This window comes from Centrocercus urophasianus, unplaced genomic scaffold (assembly GCF_019232065.1).
Source record: "Centrocercus urophasianus isolate 14NV4802_14NV808 unplaced genomic scaffold, USGS_Curo_1.0 seq_18, whole genome shotgun sequence".
In the NCBI taxonomy this organism is placed as follows: Eukaryota; Metazoa; Chordata; class Aves; order Galliformes; family Phasianidae; genus Centrocercus; species Centrocercus urophasianus.
The window spans coordinates 16,153,834-16,172,277 of NW_024884733.1; the positions used below are offsets into that span (position 1 = coordinate 16,153,834).

The window sequence follows — 18,444 nt, forward strand, 5'->3', positions numbered from 1 at the left end:
AGGACTAAATAAAGCAGGCATAGTGGTACTTTCTTTCAGTCTCAGTTTTAATCTGGATGCAGGATCCCCAAGATGTGTGTTTATAGCTGCAACTTTTCACATTCTGAAGGTATAAGTTCAAATAGTTTAGACCATTAAAAACATAGGTATACCTTTTAAAAACAGCTTTACTTCAGAGGTAATATTTAAGAATACGTCCACGTTTTTTTGATGAGCATTCATCTCTGGGAACATAGAAACAGTACTGTTTTATGGTGAGCCCAAATGAACAATAACATTGAAAGAAATACGAAAGAGAACTCCTTTCTTACTTAGGACTATTTTTTTCCCACTTTTTTTTCTGTGGAGTTAGTGGCATGGCAATTCTCATTTATGCCTGTGCTTTGTTTTGGAAGGATTCCAAAAAGAATCCCGATACACATCACTGCTCAAATGCACTTTGGATGGTTACAGTACTGTTAATTGATAGAAAAATGGATGCCAGACGTAGTGCTTCATGCTGCAATTCAAAAATCTCTTCCTGGTTCAGCAGCACTAACAGCTGCTTTTAAGAAGAAAGAAAAACTGAATCCACCTTTTGTCTATAATAAATGGTGCAGGAAGAACTGAGTGGGGTGTGGGCTTCACAGTTAGATGCAGCTATGTGTTGACATGTTTATTTTCATCCTTGCTTAGTAGCAAAATGCTAAATATATTCTTCTTTAGTTACATTAAAGTATGTTTCCTTCCAACTTTGTCCTTGGGTTGACATGTGTTTGTTTTATTTTTAGCACATGAAAACCAGCATGGTAATATTCCTATAGGGTGCAGTGAAAGCACTGGAGTGTGGCAGGAGGAAATGGAATCAGATGCTTCATACTGCATTTGTGCAGGTCAAGAAGCAAAGATGTAGATATTAGTTATGAGCACAAAAAAGAGTGGACTGGCAGAGCAGAAGATTCTGAAATTAGTTGGGAAAATTTATCTGTATTACCTGCCTAGAATGGTCTTTTCTTAAAAAGAATATATAGCAGAGCTATGTGATATAAATCTGTGCATTTTCTTTGATTGTTATGTGTAGTTATCGTGTGCTGACTGAATGTGAAATTTCTGTTGCTTCATCCTTTGAATCTTTTTTGGGCTGAGGAGGTATGTTCTAAAATGCATGATATTAATTATTGATTGAAGAGTTCTTAAAAATGTGCTATTTTTTTTCATCCAGGAAAAAAAAAAAAACCAACACCCTTCTAAACAACATTTTATTTTGCGTGGCTTTTTTGAGGGATATAATGTTATTGTAACTTCTCATTTTTTGTCATCCTGAAGTCTTCAAGAGATTATGAAATATTAGGAAGCATTAACAATTGTGCATTAAGTTGAATAAAAAAAATCAAAAAGGGTTGTATGAGAACACGACTTAGTTTAGTACATTTTGTACCATTTTCAAAAATGGAAGCACATGCTGGAAAGAATATTTCTAGGAGTGGAGAAGATATATTCAGTAAGTAAAAGTGTTACTGGATGAAGAGACAGGAATCGCTGCTATTTTGGGGCTGTTGCAAGGACTTTATTAAAGCGTCTTGGGGATGCTCTGTATCTACATCTTGTAGGCAAAGAAATAGAAAAATTAAAATACAGAGTTAGATTTGAAATTTTGGATAACTGCATAATCTCTCAACTGTTAATGACTCCAACCAGTCACTTAACCTCCCTCTGCATAACTTTCCACTGTTTCCTCTATGTCTGAAGAGGAAAATGAAAGAATGGTGCAGCCTTTCTTTCTGAAACAGCACTTATGGATGCAAAAACATATAGAAAGCATGTTTTGGACGTTTCTGAGAAAATGGAGTAAAATTTGTGAAAAAAATAAAAAAAGAATATTCTCTTGAGAAGGTCTTTGGGAACATCTGACGCAGATAGCCAGCATGCCATTTAGTTTCGTTGATAAAGAGGATTCAAATTCCAGTCAGTCATGGGTCGCACATACGTAATGCTGTTGCAGCTATTGGAACGTGTGAGATCCTCAGTGCCATTGAGGCAGGCTGTCCTTATCAGTTAGATGTAAGAAACTGGGCATCATGACCATATGTGCAACCACAGGAAGTGAAGAAGTCTTAAGTGTGAAAGGACTTTAGGAAAAATTCCCAAAGAGGAAATTGTGCCTTTCTGGCACTCGGTGTTACCCCTGGCACACCTGCCATGTCTCTGCTCATGGATCTAGGGGATCTGCAGCAGCCCAGCCCAGGTCTTAAGCCACTGAGTTTAGCACTTAGATTTTGGAAGATATACCTGTTCAATCATGGCACAAGTAGAGGCCTTAATTCTTCTCCTTCCCTCAATTATTTTCCCCCCCTAAGGAGAGAAATGTTTTCAAACTGAGAGCTTGGATGGGATTCATCTCACCAGTGTTTACACAGCTCCAGTCCAGAACTGGCAGCTGCCAGCAATGGCTGTCCGTAGATTGACTGTGAAGGCAGCCCAGAGCAACTAGCTCAAGCATCTATGCTGTAGGGTTCAGCAGTTACACAGATAAATCCACCATTGTGTCTTCATATTTAAGAAGTAAATGTTGTTGCAATGTCACCTATGGGACTTCATTGCAGTGTTTTTACCTCATGTGAAGGAGAGAACCACATTTCTTTTGAACTGGGGACAATAGCAAAAAATTGTGATAGAGCCATTGAATTTTCAGAGCCTTATTTCTTTGTTTCTGTGGTGAAAATATGCATATTTGTTTGATTTTCTGTATCACTTGAACGTGCAAGAGAGAATATCTACTTTTAGAGTTCATAAACTGCATGGAAGCTGTTTCCAGCTTCATTCTGCATGCATGACATTAAAAGATGGCAAAAGAACCAGGACTACAAGCTCTTTATGCAAATATTCCTCTCAGTCACACTAGAATCTGACTCTTCGCAGATCTTCAACTCTGTGGAACAGACATGGCAATACGTTGGCCTTGTCTGGTCCTGCAGTCTGTGATAAGGGACTTGAATGCCTTAAAACTGGCTCAAATACTATGTCACATGGAGAAATGGTATCGTTTCCAAATTGTCTGTGTTACTGCTTGGCACAAAGAGCTCAGGATTTTCTTCCTTGAAAAGTCCTCTGTGAAAGCTGAAGGCTTGTTAAGTATACTGCCAACGTGGGTAATCCCAGCATTAGGAAAATTGTCAGTTATTCTTTTGGTAACTTTAGAAATCTGTCAGTATGAAGCAGGAAAAGAACTGTAACCGTTTTTCTTATAGCATATGGGCTACATATCTTAGCATGCTTCTCTGCTTTGTGTTACTGCGGTCTTGACCTCTTAATTCTACATTTGGGGAAGTCATTGTTCTTGTTATAGTTCCTTGCTATGTCTTTGGTATAACTCCTTCCCGATCACTGAGTCACTTTCTGTTTTTAGATTTAACTTCACTTTAGCTTATTGTTATGACTAAATCCTACTGACTTGCTTCCCGAAGCTCTTGTCACACACTAGGTGAGGTGGAAAAATATTGCATTCTTTTCTTAGAGCATGTATCAGCCTTTCTCTTTTCTCTCGAAACAGTGAAACATTAACTAAAAAGGGTTAAGAAAGACATGCCAAAAAGCATGCCAAAAGCACTAGGATGAGGCTAAATGAGAAGGTGCTGCTACTGCAGCAAGTTTTTCCCTGGTGTATAAGCACTGCCTAAAACTGCATCACCGGTCAATTATTGATAGAAAAATCTATTTCCACAGCTCTGTTAGACAGCCTCAGTGATGAGAAACTAACGGGTAAGTGGTTACATTTTGCTACTTCTGCTGTAGAATTATTTTAAATGAGTTTCTGTTTCAGTGGGAGGTCCTGGTATGGCTTTATTTTGCAGGATGTAATCTTTTTTGTCAAATTCATTTTATGTATATTTGTTGTTGCCCTTATCAGTAATCTGTGTGCAGAAGAATTTGTTATATCATACTGCCACATGCTGCTACCATTTTTTTTTTTCTCCGCTACTGCTTTCTATTGCAGGCTATGTGAAGTGACAAAAGCATTCAAACTGAAGGTAGTGTATGTTTTTTGTACATATTTTGGTTTGAGTTCAATTCTTGTTCATCTCAGGTGCTGTTTCTTCTTTTTTTCCTTTCTCGGTTCCTCATCTCATACCTGCAGATTGTCTTTCCTTACAACAAAGAGAGAAACCATGAGCATCTTCTGAATATAGTGAAATTTTATCTATTAGCTAAGCAATTTTTTTTTTCTGGAGAGCAGCATGAAGCTTTTCCTACACATCTATAAATTTTTTCCAGTATATCTGTATGCGAGAAAGAAATCCTTTACTCAGAGAGTGGTGAGGCACTGGAACAACCTGCCTGGAGGAGTTGTGGATGCCACATCTCTGGAGGTACTCAAGACCAGGCTGGATGGGGCCCTGGGCCGCCTGATCTGGTGGGTGGCAACCCTGCCCATGGTAGGGGGTTGGAACTGAATGGTCTTTAAGGTCTCTTCCAACCCAAGCCATTCCATGGGTGACAATGGGTGACCTGTGCTTTAATTATATACCTGAACTGTGCTTTCAGGGCTGTTATGGAATTGGAACACTGTGATTTTAAGCCAACAGCATTCAATAGAAATACCTACGCTTACTTTATTGGGCAATATCCTGTAGCGTATTTGCATTTACACACTGGACTTGAGACAAATATTGTCACAGGCACAGAAGAATAAACATTGTAATTTTCAGCCTAAGATAGTATGCTAAATAAAAAACTGGAGCACCTTTCAACCGTGCTTATATTCATTGGGGAAGTTTATTACAGCATAATAAATGACTACTATTCTTTCTTTTGAATATTTGGAAGCCAGCTAACTTTGCAGCCAGCATGTATTTGCCTTTTAAATTTATGCCCTTCTGCTTCACTAGGACTGTAGCTTTCAAATTTAAGATTAAAGCAATGAAAAATCAAGTTGAACCTTGGAAGTAAATTAAATACCCTATGGCTCTAGTCTCTGACTGAGGACTGTTATTTCAGTGCATTTCTTGAGTGTAGCTCTTAACCAATACACAATGGCTTTTTGCTGCTCAAAAAAACACTCCAGAACCAATTGCTTTTAAGTGTTTCTTTTTAGGAGCTGACAAAGATGGATGAGGACAGGGCTAACTGTGACATTCTTCTAATCTTGGATCTGTGCTACTGCTGTGATTCCAGTTATGAAGGGAAATATGTGTGCTTCAGTTACTTACCTCATCAGATTTTGTAGATATTTTAAATTACAATAAAACCTACAATACCATTGCCAATACAACCGTGGTTTTGATAAATAAACTGTTTAGTACTTACAGTAAGGTAGAGGTTATGATTCAGAAGGTATATTATTCTGAATATCCTGGAGAACTACTTTTTGGTCAATAAATTTTGTGGTCTAATTATTATTGGCTTTTGGCAAAAACTAAAGCTGGTGTGTGGGAAATGTGGTGTACATTGTTTTTCTTGTTTGTTTTGGTCATTCCAAGTGTTCACTTTATGTACAAAATTTAAGGCATGTTATTCTTCTAGACTTTCTGACTGCTTTCTGTATTCCTCTGTAGGTAAACAATACAGATATAAAACATTCCTATAATAGGATACTGGAGTTGCATCTCGTTATTGATGAAGACAGAAATTCTATTTGTATCCCCTACATTGAATTAAAGTAGATAATAACCTGGGATTTGTAACCAATTCTGCCTTTAAAGCAGTTTTTATAAATCAGGTCAGTTGCTGTTAAAGAGGCTCCTGTGGATCTGCATCCTTTCCCAACTGCTGAATTTCTCCTTTTTTCATTCGTAAAAATATTTTTAAACATTGTATTTTAAATGATGTACCACATTAAGGCCCAAATACTAAGCTGTGGGGAGGAGTTTGTTTTTACTTAGTGCTTTGTAGATTCTGGAGTTTCTCACCTGTTTATCAGCTGTTTGAAAAGTATTACTACCACTAATATACTACCACTAATAAAATACTACCACTGAGTGCTGTTTGCAGTTATCTTAGTGAGGTTGTTGGCCAAAACATATCATGTTCATTACAATACAGGAGATCAACCAGCAGTCCCCATACAGGCACCTTGGTACTCCCAGTGAAGCTGAGCAAATTGAACAATAGTAGGAAGTGATGATACAATATGGTAAACAAGTTAGTGATTGTGTAAGAGCAACTTTCTTGTACTTTCATGACCAGAGAGAGCTTTGAATAGATGTCTCTTGTGAGTGCACTTGGTAACATATTCAAGTCTTGATTTTTGTTTAGCATTTTCGCATTAGGTGCTGAAATTGCAGGCAAATGTCTACTAATTTATATTTCAAGCTGCTATGGAGTATCCTCCTTGTTGCTAAACATTCTTTTGTGACAGTTCGTCAGAGTATTTGTGGGCCATGTGTGATGATTGCAGATTGTCTTCAGGTGGGCTGAAATAGCTTGATGATCTGTGGGCCTGGAAAATGGGAGATGCTATGGGACAGACTTTGTGTGGGGCTAAGGTGTGGCTCTTGAAACACACAGGTCTGTAGAAATGCTGTATGTCCCTGAACTTGAGGCCAATTTCCTACTAAGCCAACAGCACCAACTTGAAGCAAGCATGTAATAAGTAGGAAAACCCTTCACTACTATGATGAACACAGATCTAAGGGAGCAAAAAATCTTATTTAGGTCACACTGAAAATACCAGACTCTGATATTTGCTCGGTATATGCTCAGCAGTCTGCTTTCCCTTACGTCTTTTCATGTTTCTGTGAAATTTTTGTTATTTCTATTTTCTGTGTAACTGGGGAATAAGAAGGGGAGCACTGTGCTTTGCCCTTCCGTATCTGTGGTCATCTGCCAAGTGGTGTAATTGCATCTGGAGTGCACCTCCATTGCAGGGTGAAGGCTTCTTATGTCAGGAGCTTTGGGGATTTCTTCTGAGCTACTGTGCATTTCCAGACACTTTTGACAACACTGAGTAAATTGCACTAATAGACTCAGATGAAAGCAGTCTGAGAGTTTCAAAATCTATATTAAAATATTCAACTGTTGATAATTACTTATCTTTACACAGGGAGTTCAGTTAATTCAAATAAAACTGGCAATCCAATTTTTGTAGAGCATCACCTCAGTAAATACAGGAAAAAAAAGGTAGAACAGTGAGAAACTTGAGAAATGTCTGTTGTCTTTGAGAGCTATTGTCATAGATACCACAGCTTGAGCTCTGAGGTCAAGATTTCAGTTTATATGTGTAAAGCTAGGTACGTGCAAGGCCTCATGACTTTTCAAACTGGTTACCAAACATGGAGTGATTTGTTAGTAAATTATTCTATAGTAAATTATTCTATCATTCTTAATGCTTAAATCTATTAAACTACATCTATTTTAAATGTACATATGCAAACTAGCCTTTTTTTATTTGAGTACACGGTATCAGTTTAATAGTTACTGATGGGATCCTCATTTCCTTGGAGAATCTCACTGATTTTGAGTGCTCTTTGGAATAGATTCTCAAGTTGCACTGTTTTATTTTAAGTTTGAATTTGATATTCCCCCGGTCTCTATTTTGATCTGATTAAGTCAACCGTTTTCTGGGATGCTTGCTCTTTGGGGAAAAAAGGGCTTGATGACGTGAGAGATACTATTTAGTGTTAGAAAAATAACCTTTTCATTTCCATACTGCATCAGGACTGAAAGTGAAGGATCATGAAAGGCAGAGGTCATGTGGAAGCACCGTGGAACAAATAACTTGGGAAATGAAAGAATGGTTTGTTCAAAAATGCTTTTATGTAATCTAGACCAGAAGAAAATCTTTTGGGGAGCATAATAACTTCTTCTGATGAACTTTAATTTTGTAATAACAAAAAAGAGCTTTTTTAAAAAAAAAAAATTTATTTTTCTCCCTGCAGTGAATTACAGCTTGTAACCAAGGAAACAAGCAGTATTCCATTTATTATAAAACCTGGTTTTCCTTCTGTACCCGACTGCACCCAGGCGTCCTCGGAGCCTCTGTTACTATTACTTTCGTCCTGTTACTTTTGTGCATCTTCTTGAAACTGTTTCCTTTGATGGACTGAAACATCTGTCTTGGTCTCTGTGTGAGTGCAACATTGTTACCCTTATCAAGAGTACCTGACCTCAAGAAGGGACCTCCTTGTTTCGCTGGCCATTGCTTCCATGGTTTTCTCCGTGTCTCAAAGATTTGACATCTATTAGAGGGGTGCATAATTCAGCTGTGGTGATTAAAATTCTCTCTTTTATAGACCTGTCAATAGAAGAGCTTCTTCACAGATCAGTTTGAAGAGATTTTTCTGAGAATTACTCAATCTAGTGACTTTGTTTTACATATGGCTTAACTAATTGTCCTCAGAGTACTCCAGAGGTCACCATAAATCTTTACTATCCAGTTGTGGATGCGCGCCAGCAAGTTGGTTGGCTGGTAGTCCGTAAGGATGGGAGCTGAGAATTTCTATTACAGTTTTGAACACTACGTCTGTAGATAAAATATTCATGCCTGGGTGTTTGTGGTCCCTATTAAATAATCTGAAAAGCATTCTACTCTTAAGAGTAGAATATATAAAGAAAAAGAGGAAGTCAACAACATAGTGTAGATTTGAGCTTTATGGACTACTTTCAGAGTATCATGACTTTATAGAAACTCAGGATAGATATTTTTCTCTGTTGCATCAGCTCTGCAAGTTGCTTGATTTTTATTGCTAGATATAGCTTGTAAATCGGAGTATATTTGTAAAGGCTGCCATTTCTAACAGGGAAATATTAGTCATTTTGACATTTTTTCCAAACTTGAAGGTTTTTAGCCAGTACAGCTGTGAAACAACTGCTCGGAATCTGTATGTATGCATACAAGTCCTTAATTGGCAAACAGACATACTTAAATGTTATTCCCAGAAACTAAACATGTCTTGTACTCTGGTGGTATTCTTAGCTTGAGAAACAGATAACATGCAGTATCCAGTGAGTCACTGTGTCCAGAACTGCTTTTCCTTAGCTGTGCTGGTAAAGAGGACGCGTGCTTCACTTTCACTGTCTTTGTATCTAATTTTAGCAGGAGGACTTTCAGGGCGCCTTCTCAGCTGAGGATGTCCAAAGCATTAAAACCTCAAAATGATCTGCCAGTTTTGATTCAGTTTGTTCTCAGTGTCAAACACTGTATCTACCTCTAAGGCTCTGCCTTTTATTACCTGTTGGATAAATACAGGTTGCAGAGTTAATTTGCACAACTCTGAACAGACACGAGGGTGATGTTTTTGTTTTCTTTCAATCAGAAATCATAAAAGAACATCATAATCTATTCCATTAGAGAGCTTTTAAGGATAGCTTCTCTCTTGAAATGAAGGAAGATCTTGCAGCTCGATCTACCTGTTTTTAGAATTTGTTACCATAAATGTGACTTGTCTGGAATAGAATAATTATTCTTTCCTTCTCTCTGATAAATATACATACAAGTAATGCTGTGATAATGTTGCCAATGTACATCTTGCCCAAACTTATGATAAAATTCATTTCACATCACAAATCATGGCTAAAACTTGACTTTTTTACTGCAATTTTTGCTATATATAGCAGAAGAAATTCCTCATGCTCTGTACAAAGTTATTTTAAGTAAGTTTTGCAAACACCGCATGCAGCAGTATGAACTCATCTAAAGCTTGGATAAAGAACTTTAGCCAAAGTCATGCACCTGAATGTTTAGACCAGAATTTCCCTCCTGAGTGTTTTTCTAATGTTTTAGCTTGTTGTTCTCATGTATGTGGGATTTTCACATGTTGAAGTGTATTCTGAGATTACAAAAAAAAAAAAAAAAAAAAAAAAAGTGAATTTTTTTAGCAATAGACATGACAAGCAAGACTGTCTTTTAAATTTCGTCAGTTGTGTCATGAAGTATCTTGAAACTGTGGTCATGTGTGGTCATGTATTACATGATTACTGACCAATAATTTCTAAAAATGCTGATAAAAAAGAAAGTGGAAAAAGGTTATTAAAATAATTTCAATTATTTTCCCTTTGATATCTTAAAATGCATAATGCATGGTGTCTGATTTCGATATGTTAATTTAAATATGGTTTTAAATTCCTATAAATTCATTGGGATTTGAAGAGTCAGAAATTTGCAGTCTCAGTTGAATTCAGTATTGCCTGTTTTCACTCCCCAGTCTTCTGCACATAAATGAAAATAAGGCAGTGAGATAGTATAATCTTGTAAATTAATACTGCAAAATTATTTTTCCCTGAAACAAAATGGTTGAACTGCATTAAAGTTTTACATCTACAATAACTTGCTTTATCCCTGAAGTGTTACTTTTGACTTATTAGACACAGTTCCATAGTTAGTTTTCTACTTTTTATTTTTATTTTTTTTTTAGGATTTATGTATAACAAAATGTCTTGTAACTTTCAAAACAAATAATTCTCCATTCCAGAACTACTTTTTGCTACAGCCAGAGACCGAAATGGTACGAATAGAGCGCTAAAATCCCATCATTTCGACAACTCCATCATTTTCTGAGAACCTGGAACGTAATTTGGGCTCTGCTTCAGCACTGTCTTAGATTATAATGCCATCCTTGCCTAATGAGGGAGGTATGCAGGTCTTATATTTTTTCTGTAGTCTATTAATTATTTCTGTTGTCTTGTACCTGTAAGTTGCAGTGAAGCTATAACTGACTAGTTTAGATGCTACTTGATGATATTATGGTTTTAGTTCATTTGTATACATTTTTTAAGACACAAATGTTATGCTGATAGTTAAAACATTATTTTTCAAAGATAACCATGGAACTGCTGCTGTGACTTTGCAATCGGAACTACCCTACCAAAGCACAATTAAAAGAAAAGTCAGAAAGAAGAAGAATGGAGTCATCACTGCAAATGTTGCTGGCACAAAATATGAAATTGGTAGGATGCTACATATCTTGTTTTCATCACAATAGCCATTGATGTGAGTGAATTGCTAACTAATGGGATGAATTAATGGGCTTTGCAGAGTGACAGTGAGTCAAGTCCAACGGATTTTATTTTCTAGGAAACCTTAGTTCTTTTTGTTTTGTAACATTGTGTTGATGATTTTGAACACTGTACATCTACTACTCATGGAAGGGCTTTGAAGTGAAAAAAACCTAATTAATCAAGGTGTCTGTGGAAAAAAAAAAGCACCTTAATTATGAATCAGGTAAGTGCTTGAAGATATACTTAAAGCCTTAGAAGATGAATGGTGTAAATTTAATGTTGAATACCCTTATTATTATATTGAGGTTTCTCAATTAAAATCTAATAAAGTTTTACATTTTAATGCTTGGAGCTACTATCACATTAAGTATATAGTTTGCATTCTGCTGTGGAAGAAAAAATGTGGAATACTAGAATATTGTAATTTGGCCTCAGGCTTTTAAATTGTGTGTTTGTGGGAACAGCATGGTATTTCTGTATTGTGGTGGAATAGTGGAAGAGAATCTGGGAGGCAGCACTAATGCTGATTCTTGATTAAGAGCAAATAATAACACTGAATATATGCACAATGAGTTTGTTCTGATAGTTGACAAACAAACAAAGAAAACCCCCACAAAAACCCAAAAGGTGAAGAGTGAGGATGTGTAGCTTATCCTTCTCAAAAGGATAATTATTAGTGACTGAAGAACAACGCTTCCTCTAGCCTTATTTCTTTTCAATTGTGTAAATATTTCAACGCATTTTTCAGAGACTGCAGGGCTATTAATTATTTCAGAGACTTTCAATAGCATCTGTGAAGCTTCAAAATGGACTGTCTAGGCTGGAAGCCAATGGAGAGTTTCTCTCAGGTTCAAGTTGAACTAATAATGACAAACTTCCAAATTCCAAACTCATAGTACATTCAAATAGACTTGCTGATTTTTTACCAGGTGGGGAAAATGTAAAATCCAGAGATGTGCCTTCTCTAGAGAGGTGGTATCAGAACAGACTTATGGGTTATATTGTATATGGTTATATGGGTAGCGCAATTAATAACTTAAGGCAGAAAATATCTCTTTTAAATTTCTTTGTTTTGTAAGTTTTTCAGAAAAATCTATCTTAGAACCTGTGTTATGCCTGGCACAGACAGACTTTTCTTTTTTTTTTTATCTTCAAATAATGTGTGCATGTGTTTTTGTAGCTGTAGTATTCTTGACTAAAGAAGCCTTGTCCCTTCTGCAATGATGCTTATACGCATCATATTATTAAAATTAACATAAATGATGGTCAAGATTAAATCTAAAAGCTGTGCAAGTGGACCTTTACTAGATCATTGTGGAATAACTTGAAGTTATTTGTGGTTCCCCACAGTGATTGCCCTCTCATTTAAGCACTAGTACAAAGTCCTATAATGTTGTAGTTACAGTTTTGAAGTAAGCTAATGGAAATATTTCAAGTTAAATAAGAGCTTGCATTCTAATATTGCTCTTAAACATAGGGTTGAATGTTACATATGTTCAAAATCTTGATTATTTTTTCAAGTTTTGAAAATTAATGTGCTTTAGATAGTAAAAATATTCCTTAACTATGCAATTTCTCTGTAGTACGCATTGCAATACAAGAAATGGGATTTGTGAAAACACGCGATGAAGATGAAACAGCTAATCTTATTTGGAGTGATTCTGCTGTGCAACAGGAAAAGATTGCTGAACTTCGGAACTATCAGGTAGAGCCATAGTTTGTACTTCTGGCATGTTTCAGTAAACTGTTTCACTTGGAGTCCTTCAGTAACACCTTTTGGTCAGTTGCGTGTACAGAGAGGGAAAAAACAAAAGAGCAAAACAATGCTAGGCAGACTGTAACAAGACTACACCACTATATATTTTGAAAAATTTATTCTCTTTTCTGTAGTTATTTGTTCATACCATTCGGAATCTGGTGTTTAAATGTTTGGAGCTATTCGTTCATGCTTTTGTCTGCCCATGAGATGCTATGAATAGTCACAGTTAAGAGAAGATACATTCCCTTGAATGATTTAGATGTAATAGTGATTACATTTGCCTGAGCATGGAGTTGAATGTTTTGAGTGATTATTGGTATTGATTTTACCAGAAAAGCTAAAAAGTATCCGTTTACTTTCTCTTCTTACTCCTCCCTCAGAGAATCAACCATTTTCCAGGAATGGGAGAGATCTGCAGAAAGGATTTTCTGGCAAGAAACATGACTAAGTAATCTTTCTTTTAGTACTAAGAAGTTTTTTTTCAGTGATTTAATGCAGTAAAATGCTGAATTATTGCAAGGTTTGTTTACCTTTAAGAAGAGGCTCTGAGAGGATCAAGAATAATCTTCAAAGTTCCTCTGGCTTTTGGTCATGGACCTGTAGTACCTGTCTGGGCTTTATTTTATCGTTCTGGTTGACTTGAGTGGGAAATGATTTGGTTCAGCTTTGTGTCTATTGCTGCAGAATGCCTGAAGTAGCTTGACATTATTATGTAATACATGTAATATATAGAGCCAGAAATAGTTCATGTAATGCTAGAAAAGTATAAATGACAAGTATGTGAATAGACATTACTTGTTTTTAAAATAACCAATGATTATATTTTTGTATATTTCACATTAAAAATGTGAAGTGTTTTAATGTAAGAAATGTCAAATAAGCTAATTTGTCTTGTTTATACATTTGCCTTCCTTTAGTAAAATAAATGAGAATTATGTTAGCTTAAAATCTGTGAGTAAGACCTGTGAGAAAACAAAAGTAAATGATGATTCATCAGCTTAGTAATAAGAAAGAGCCTAGAGAGAGATGTGTGTGAATGTTTTGATCCTTCTAACCTAAATTAGTTTAAACAACAGTTTTAAAAAGTTAATATTTTGGGCCCAAATTTTATCTATATTACATTTGCCCTTACCAAAATAGAATAACTTTCATTTATTCATATATTTAATGTAATCTGTTATCTCTTGTGTGTCCTCTCTTTCTTTTTCTGCTTTGTAAATACTATGTATCATATGTAGAATATATGCAAATAGTACATGCATTGCTATGGTGCCTACAAATCCTGCTTATGGACCAGAATCTCCTTGTTCTGGTCCATAAGTATCTGCTGCTCAGGAACTTCTCACTGCCCCTTCCAGACTTAACTCTAAGTAAAAGCATAGAGATAGAAGACTGATACAAGCGGCTATTTGGAGACTTCTTTGAAGCAATCCAACAATTTTGATTAGCTTGAAAGGCAGCACTATCCATGTATATTGCCACACTTCTGTGGTTTAAAACAAATGTTCAAAATGAGCAAGAGGTTGATGTTATCATGTACATGTTGTTTTCTAATACAATCTCATTATGCCTCTCTCAACCTACTGAATTCAGAATTTGAAGCATTTTAAAGATGCTGAAGGTGGAAATTGCATATATTAAAGATGACTTTTTTCATTTTCTTCAAAGAGAATCTACAAATGTCCAGAACTTACTTATCTCTACATCCATTTCTTGGGAGAAGTAAGCAAACAGCATAAAGAGGAAAGTGAGAATGAAAAGATTTAGAATAAAATTGTATACCTACAGTGATACTAAATCGTTCTTCATCAGAGGAACCATTTTGTTTCCATATGCATAAGGGTGGAAGGGAAATAGTGTAATATGTAGTGAGTGTAATATGTAAGTGTATGTAACTTCTTACCTATTTCCTAGCAGGGAAAGTATAGGAACTTAGCAGAAATGAACCAGTAGCAGCAGAAATGAAACTGAGAACAAAAAAAGAGTAATTTTGAGAGTAATGAGAGTAATTTTCAAGCAGAATAATCAGAGTGGAGGAAAAAAAATAGAAGGTGGCATTTTAGGGCCAACTAAATCTTGTTTTCTATAAATGGTCTCAGATGCAGTCTTCTCATGTGAGTGATGAGTGTGCCAATCAAACAGGTCAAACAATAAGTATGGCAAAAGGTCTACAGGTGGAATGGGAAAGGGAAGAGCCATGTATGAGATGACTTTTTATGCAACACCTTTGTTGTTTACCTGTTTACATTTAAATGAACTGATTGTGGACAGAGGACTTTCTCATTCCCCACTAATTTCTTTCGTACTTGAAAAGTCAGAAGATCTTGAAACATAGGCAGTGGAACCTGTTTTATTTGATTGGTAAGTCAGTTCTTCAGAAACCTACATTTTGTACAATACACCTTTGATTCTTTTGCACAGAATGCACTTGGAGAAACAAGAGCAAGGTCTGACCAGTGAGTTAAACAGCACTCGAAAGAACAATACTTGCTTTTTAATTCTCAGATCTCAGTCCTAATAAGGACTGCAAGGCTAAAGGACAGAATAGCACAGTGAAGAAATGGTTACCAACAGGAGTAGATAACAGATGTACTAGCAAATAGAGCTATTGTAAGGGGATAGGTCTTTGTTCAGGAAGCTGCTTGATGTTCCTATACCGTTTGTGAATAGGGCCAGGCAGGAAAGAACAGAGCTGAATTCTTCTGTCAAAGATTTCAGTGTGCACCAGAACTTGTAAACAATGATAAGTATTCAGCTTCATATTATGAAGTGTTTGTAGTCTACTCAGTTACGCGTAAGATTAAAAAAAAAACAAAAAACAAGGCACACAGAACTGATGTAATTGCAGTCAGAAAATAATCTGTAATATCATCAAGTTATATTCTTCTAATATTGAATTCTATGAGTTAATTAAATAGCAAGTTTCTGTCATGTAACTTCAGGATGTGCAGGATAAATAATTTGGAGAGAAAAGTGAACGGACGCAGAAGTTGCTTTTTGCCTAAATATAGTAATATAACTATATTTAATATAATAATAGATAGTAGTATATAAAAACTAGTTTTAAGTATGCATGAATAATGATTATAATATTATTTTATTTTATTCTGAACGTTTATTGGCTTTCATCGGGTTAGATTTTAAAAAATGATTGTTACATTGAAGCTGCAGGAGCACCGAGTCTCATGCAGTACTTCAAGACTACTTCAACTGATGTGGTTCCTGCTGAGCTTTTGTTGAGTAGTTGGCTGAACAAGTTGGTGACAGTCTATCTATTATACCAGTAGGTCTTGGCTGCAGTCCTAGTCTTACAGATGCAGTTGGCTGTTCTATCTCTTCTGCTAGTGTTTGAGTCACTTAAAGAAAAAGTGCTTTATATTGTATGAGGATTGTGTGGGTTCGGAGCAGAAATGAAATACTGAAATGATATTGTAAGTCTCCTTTACATTTAAGTTATCCTGACACCATTAGCTTCCATTAGAAAAGAATAAGTATAGCTAAATCTGGAACTAATTAAAAGATATTAAAATTCACCATAGTGCCATTTTAAAAAAACTAAAGTCTGGGCAATTTGCTTTGCCAGCTGAAAGTTGCATGCTTAAAAACAAGTGATCTGTGGATATTTGTATTTTTGATGTGTCCACCCTAAATGCTACAGACCGTTGTCCAGTTACCCGAGCTAACTTCACAGAAAGCAGAAAGCTACATATGGAGTTTCAGGAGTTCTGAGTACCTGAAACATGCCAACTGCTTCAGTATTTAACTCAACTAAGACTAAATTTATCCTGCTGACAACTGAGGTATGCTAGTCAACATAGTACAACTTAGTCTAGATTGCTTGTTAAACTTGGCTGCTACCAGTATGTATCCAGCCAGCACTGCCAACCTGGTGTGGGTATATAAGCTTTCTATCTGCCAGCAATACAGCTTTGGGTGATGGAAGTTTCTACTAAGCTTCTGCACTGGAACGAACTGCCCAGATAGTTTGTGGAGTCTCCTCCCCTGGAGATATTCAAGACCCACCTGGATGCCTTCCTGTGCAACCTGCTCTAGGGAACCTGCTTTAGCTGGAGGGTAGGACCAGGCAATCTCCAACCTTCCAACCCCATGATTCTGTGATTCTAACTGAATTCTCTACTGTTCTTCCTCTAAGATCTCTCTTTGCATTCAGACTGTAGAGGTATGAAGTCAGACATGCTCACACCTCAGCTGCCCCAGCTATTAAAGCAGAGAGATCAGGTCCTTGCTTCATCTTTTAACCAGAGTCAGTTTATGAGCTTGTTCCCATGTCTTAACCTTCGTTTTGTTTTACTTTGTTCGTCTTATATTTTTTTCTTGTGTTACCTTATATTTCTTTGCTTTCTTTTGAAAGCGTAAATGAACAAAAACTAAAACAGGAGTTAAATGTGTGTCAAGGAATGAGAGGAATGCCAGTAAGATAAGCAAATGCAATATACCGATAAGAAAAATGAACACGATTTTGCTTTTGTTGTTCTTAAAGTATACGTTCTTGAAGTTGGTTAAGAGTAAAGTTCTGTGGCATACATTTTCTTTCTTTCTTTCCTTTGAAAATATTTTGCCAATAAAATTTCCTTGTCAGATTACTGTAAATACTATTAAATCAGAAGGCTTGTATCCATCAAAGTAGTTAAAATTTTTTCAACTCAACTGCACTTTTTGCAGAATGATCAAGTGCCAGCCTCAGGAGTATACGTTTATTCCTCGAACATGGATTTTCCCTGCAGAATACACACAGTTTCAGAACTATGTAAAAGAATTGAAGAAGAAACGTAGACAGAAAACTTTTATAGTAAAGCCAGCTAATGGTGCAATGGGACATGGGTAAGTTGCATGTTCATTTCAGTCTTCTTATCCAGAAAAAATGAAATCTAGTGCTATTTAAATTGTTAATTGAAGCTGTTCATCAGTAAGAAGTTTGTTCATCAGTTGTATATCAGTATAAAAAGATCATCTATTGTAAAAACGCTTAACAGCAAGAAACAGCTAGAATATAAAAATAAATAGAAGTGGTATTTTCATGCTGTTCTGAATGTGGCTTAATTAGGAAATACATTTTCTGATAATGATCATGTAATTCTTAAGATCAAGGTTTTTTATTAATTGTGAAATTATCCAAGCAGTAGATATATTGTAATCTATTGTGCTTTAACTTAGAGTGCGATCGTACTGAGCACAAATGTCAGGGTTTCAGTAGTTGTGAGGGTGTTCGTGTGGAAGACAATCAGTATCTTCCATAGCTCTGAAAACATTCCAAGTACCCTACTGCATGCCAGAAGTGTGTCACAAAAGTATTTGAGAGCAGCATCCTCAAGGTGGAGGAGAAATGGAGGAGGCACAGTTTTGGAAGGATGTGAGATATGCCAGAAGAGGGACAACCCTGAAAAGACTGCGACCTACAGCTGAGTTGAAACTGTTCTGCCTGTGTCGGGACAGAGAAAAATGAGATGAGATTAAATATCTCAATTAATTCTTAACTCTGTTCTTATTTTTACCTATTTCTATTTCAGATTTTATTGCTTTAATATCATCTTGGATTATACTGCATAGTATAGTGTTTTTCCTAAGTTTTCATTTCTCTTGATAAGGACAAAGATGAAAAGTAACAGGTATTTCGTGGAAAATATGGGAAAGAAAAATGGTGGAAACTAGAGAGAGTGCATTCTGCCAAATGATTTGTAAGTCTAGAGGGAATAAATTATTATACTTTTTATTTTTTTAATCGAAGTGCAACACTTGCACTTAGACCTTGTTGA

At 36.0% G+C, this 18,444-nt stretch overlaps 1 protein-coding gene across 20 annotated transcripts in view; it reads left to right on the forward strand.

The window, feature by feature from the left end:
• TTLL7 (tubulin tyrosine ligase like 7) overlaps positions 1 to 18,444 on the forward strand; it is a 75,286-nt gene that overhangs the window by 19,220 nt on the left and 37,622 nt on the right. For 9 of the 20 annotated variants that reach the window (XR_006168866.1, XR_006168867.1, XM_042819186.1 and 6 more), the window contains 6 exons: positions 7,854 to 8,042; positions 10,386 to 10,545; positions 10,732 to 10,860; positions 12,495 to 12,616; positions 13,051 to 13,118; positions 17,354 to 17,512. Coding sequence is in view for 18 of the 20 variants with exons in the window: in XM_042819186.1 (XP_042675120.1) it covers positions 10,521 to 10,545; positions 10,732 to 10,860; positions 12,495 to 12,616; positions 13,051 to 13,118; positions 17,354 to 17,512 (503 nt within the window). In the remaining 2 variants the exon portion in view is untranslated. The other 11 variants (XM_042819187.1, XM_042819194.1, XM_042819193.1 and 8 more) reach the window with 8 other exon arrangements.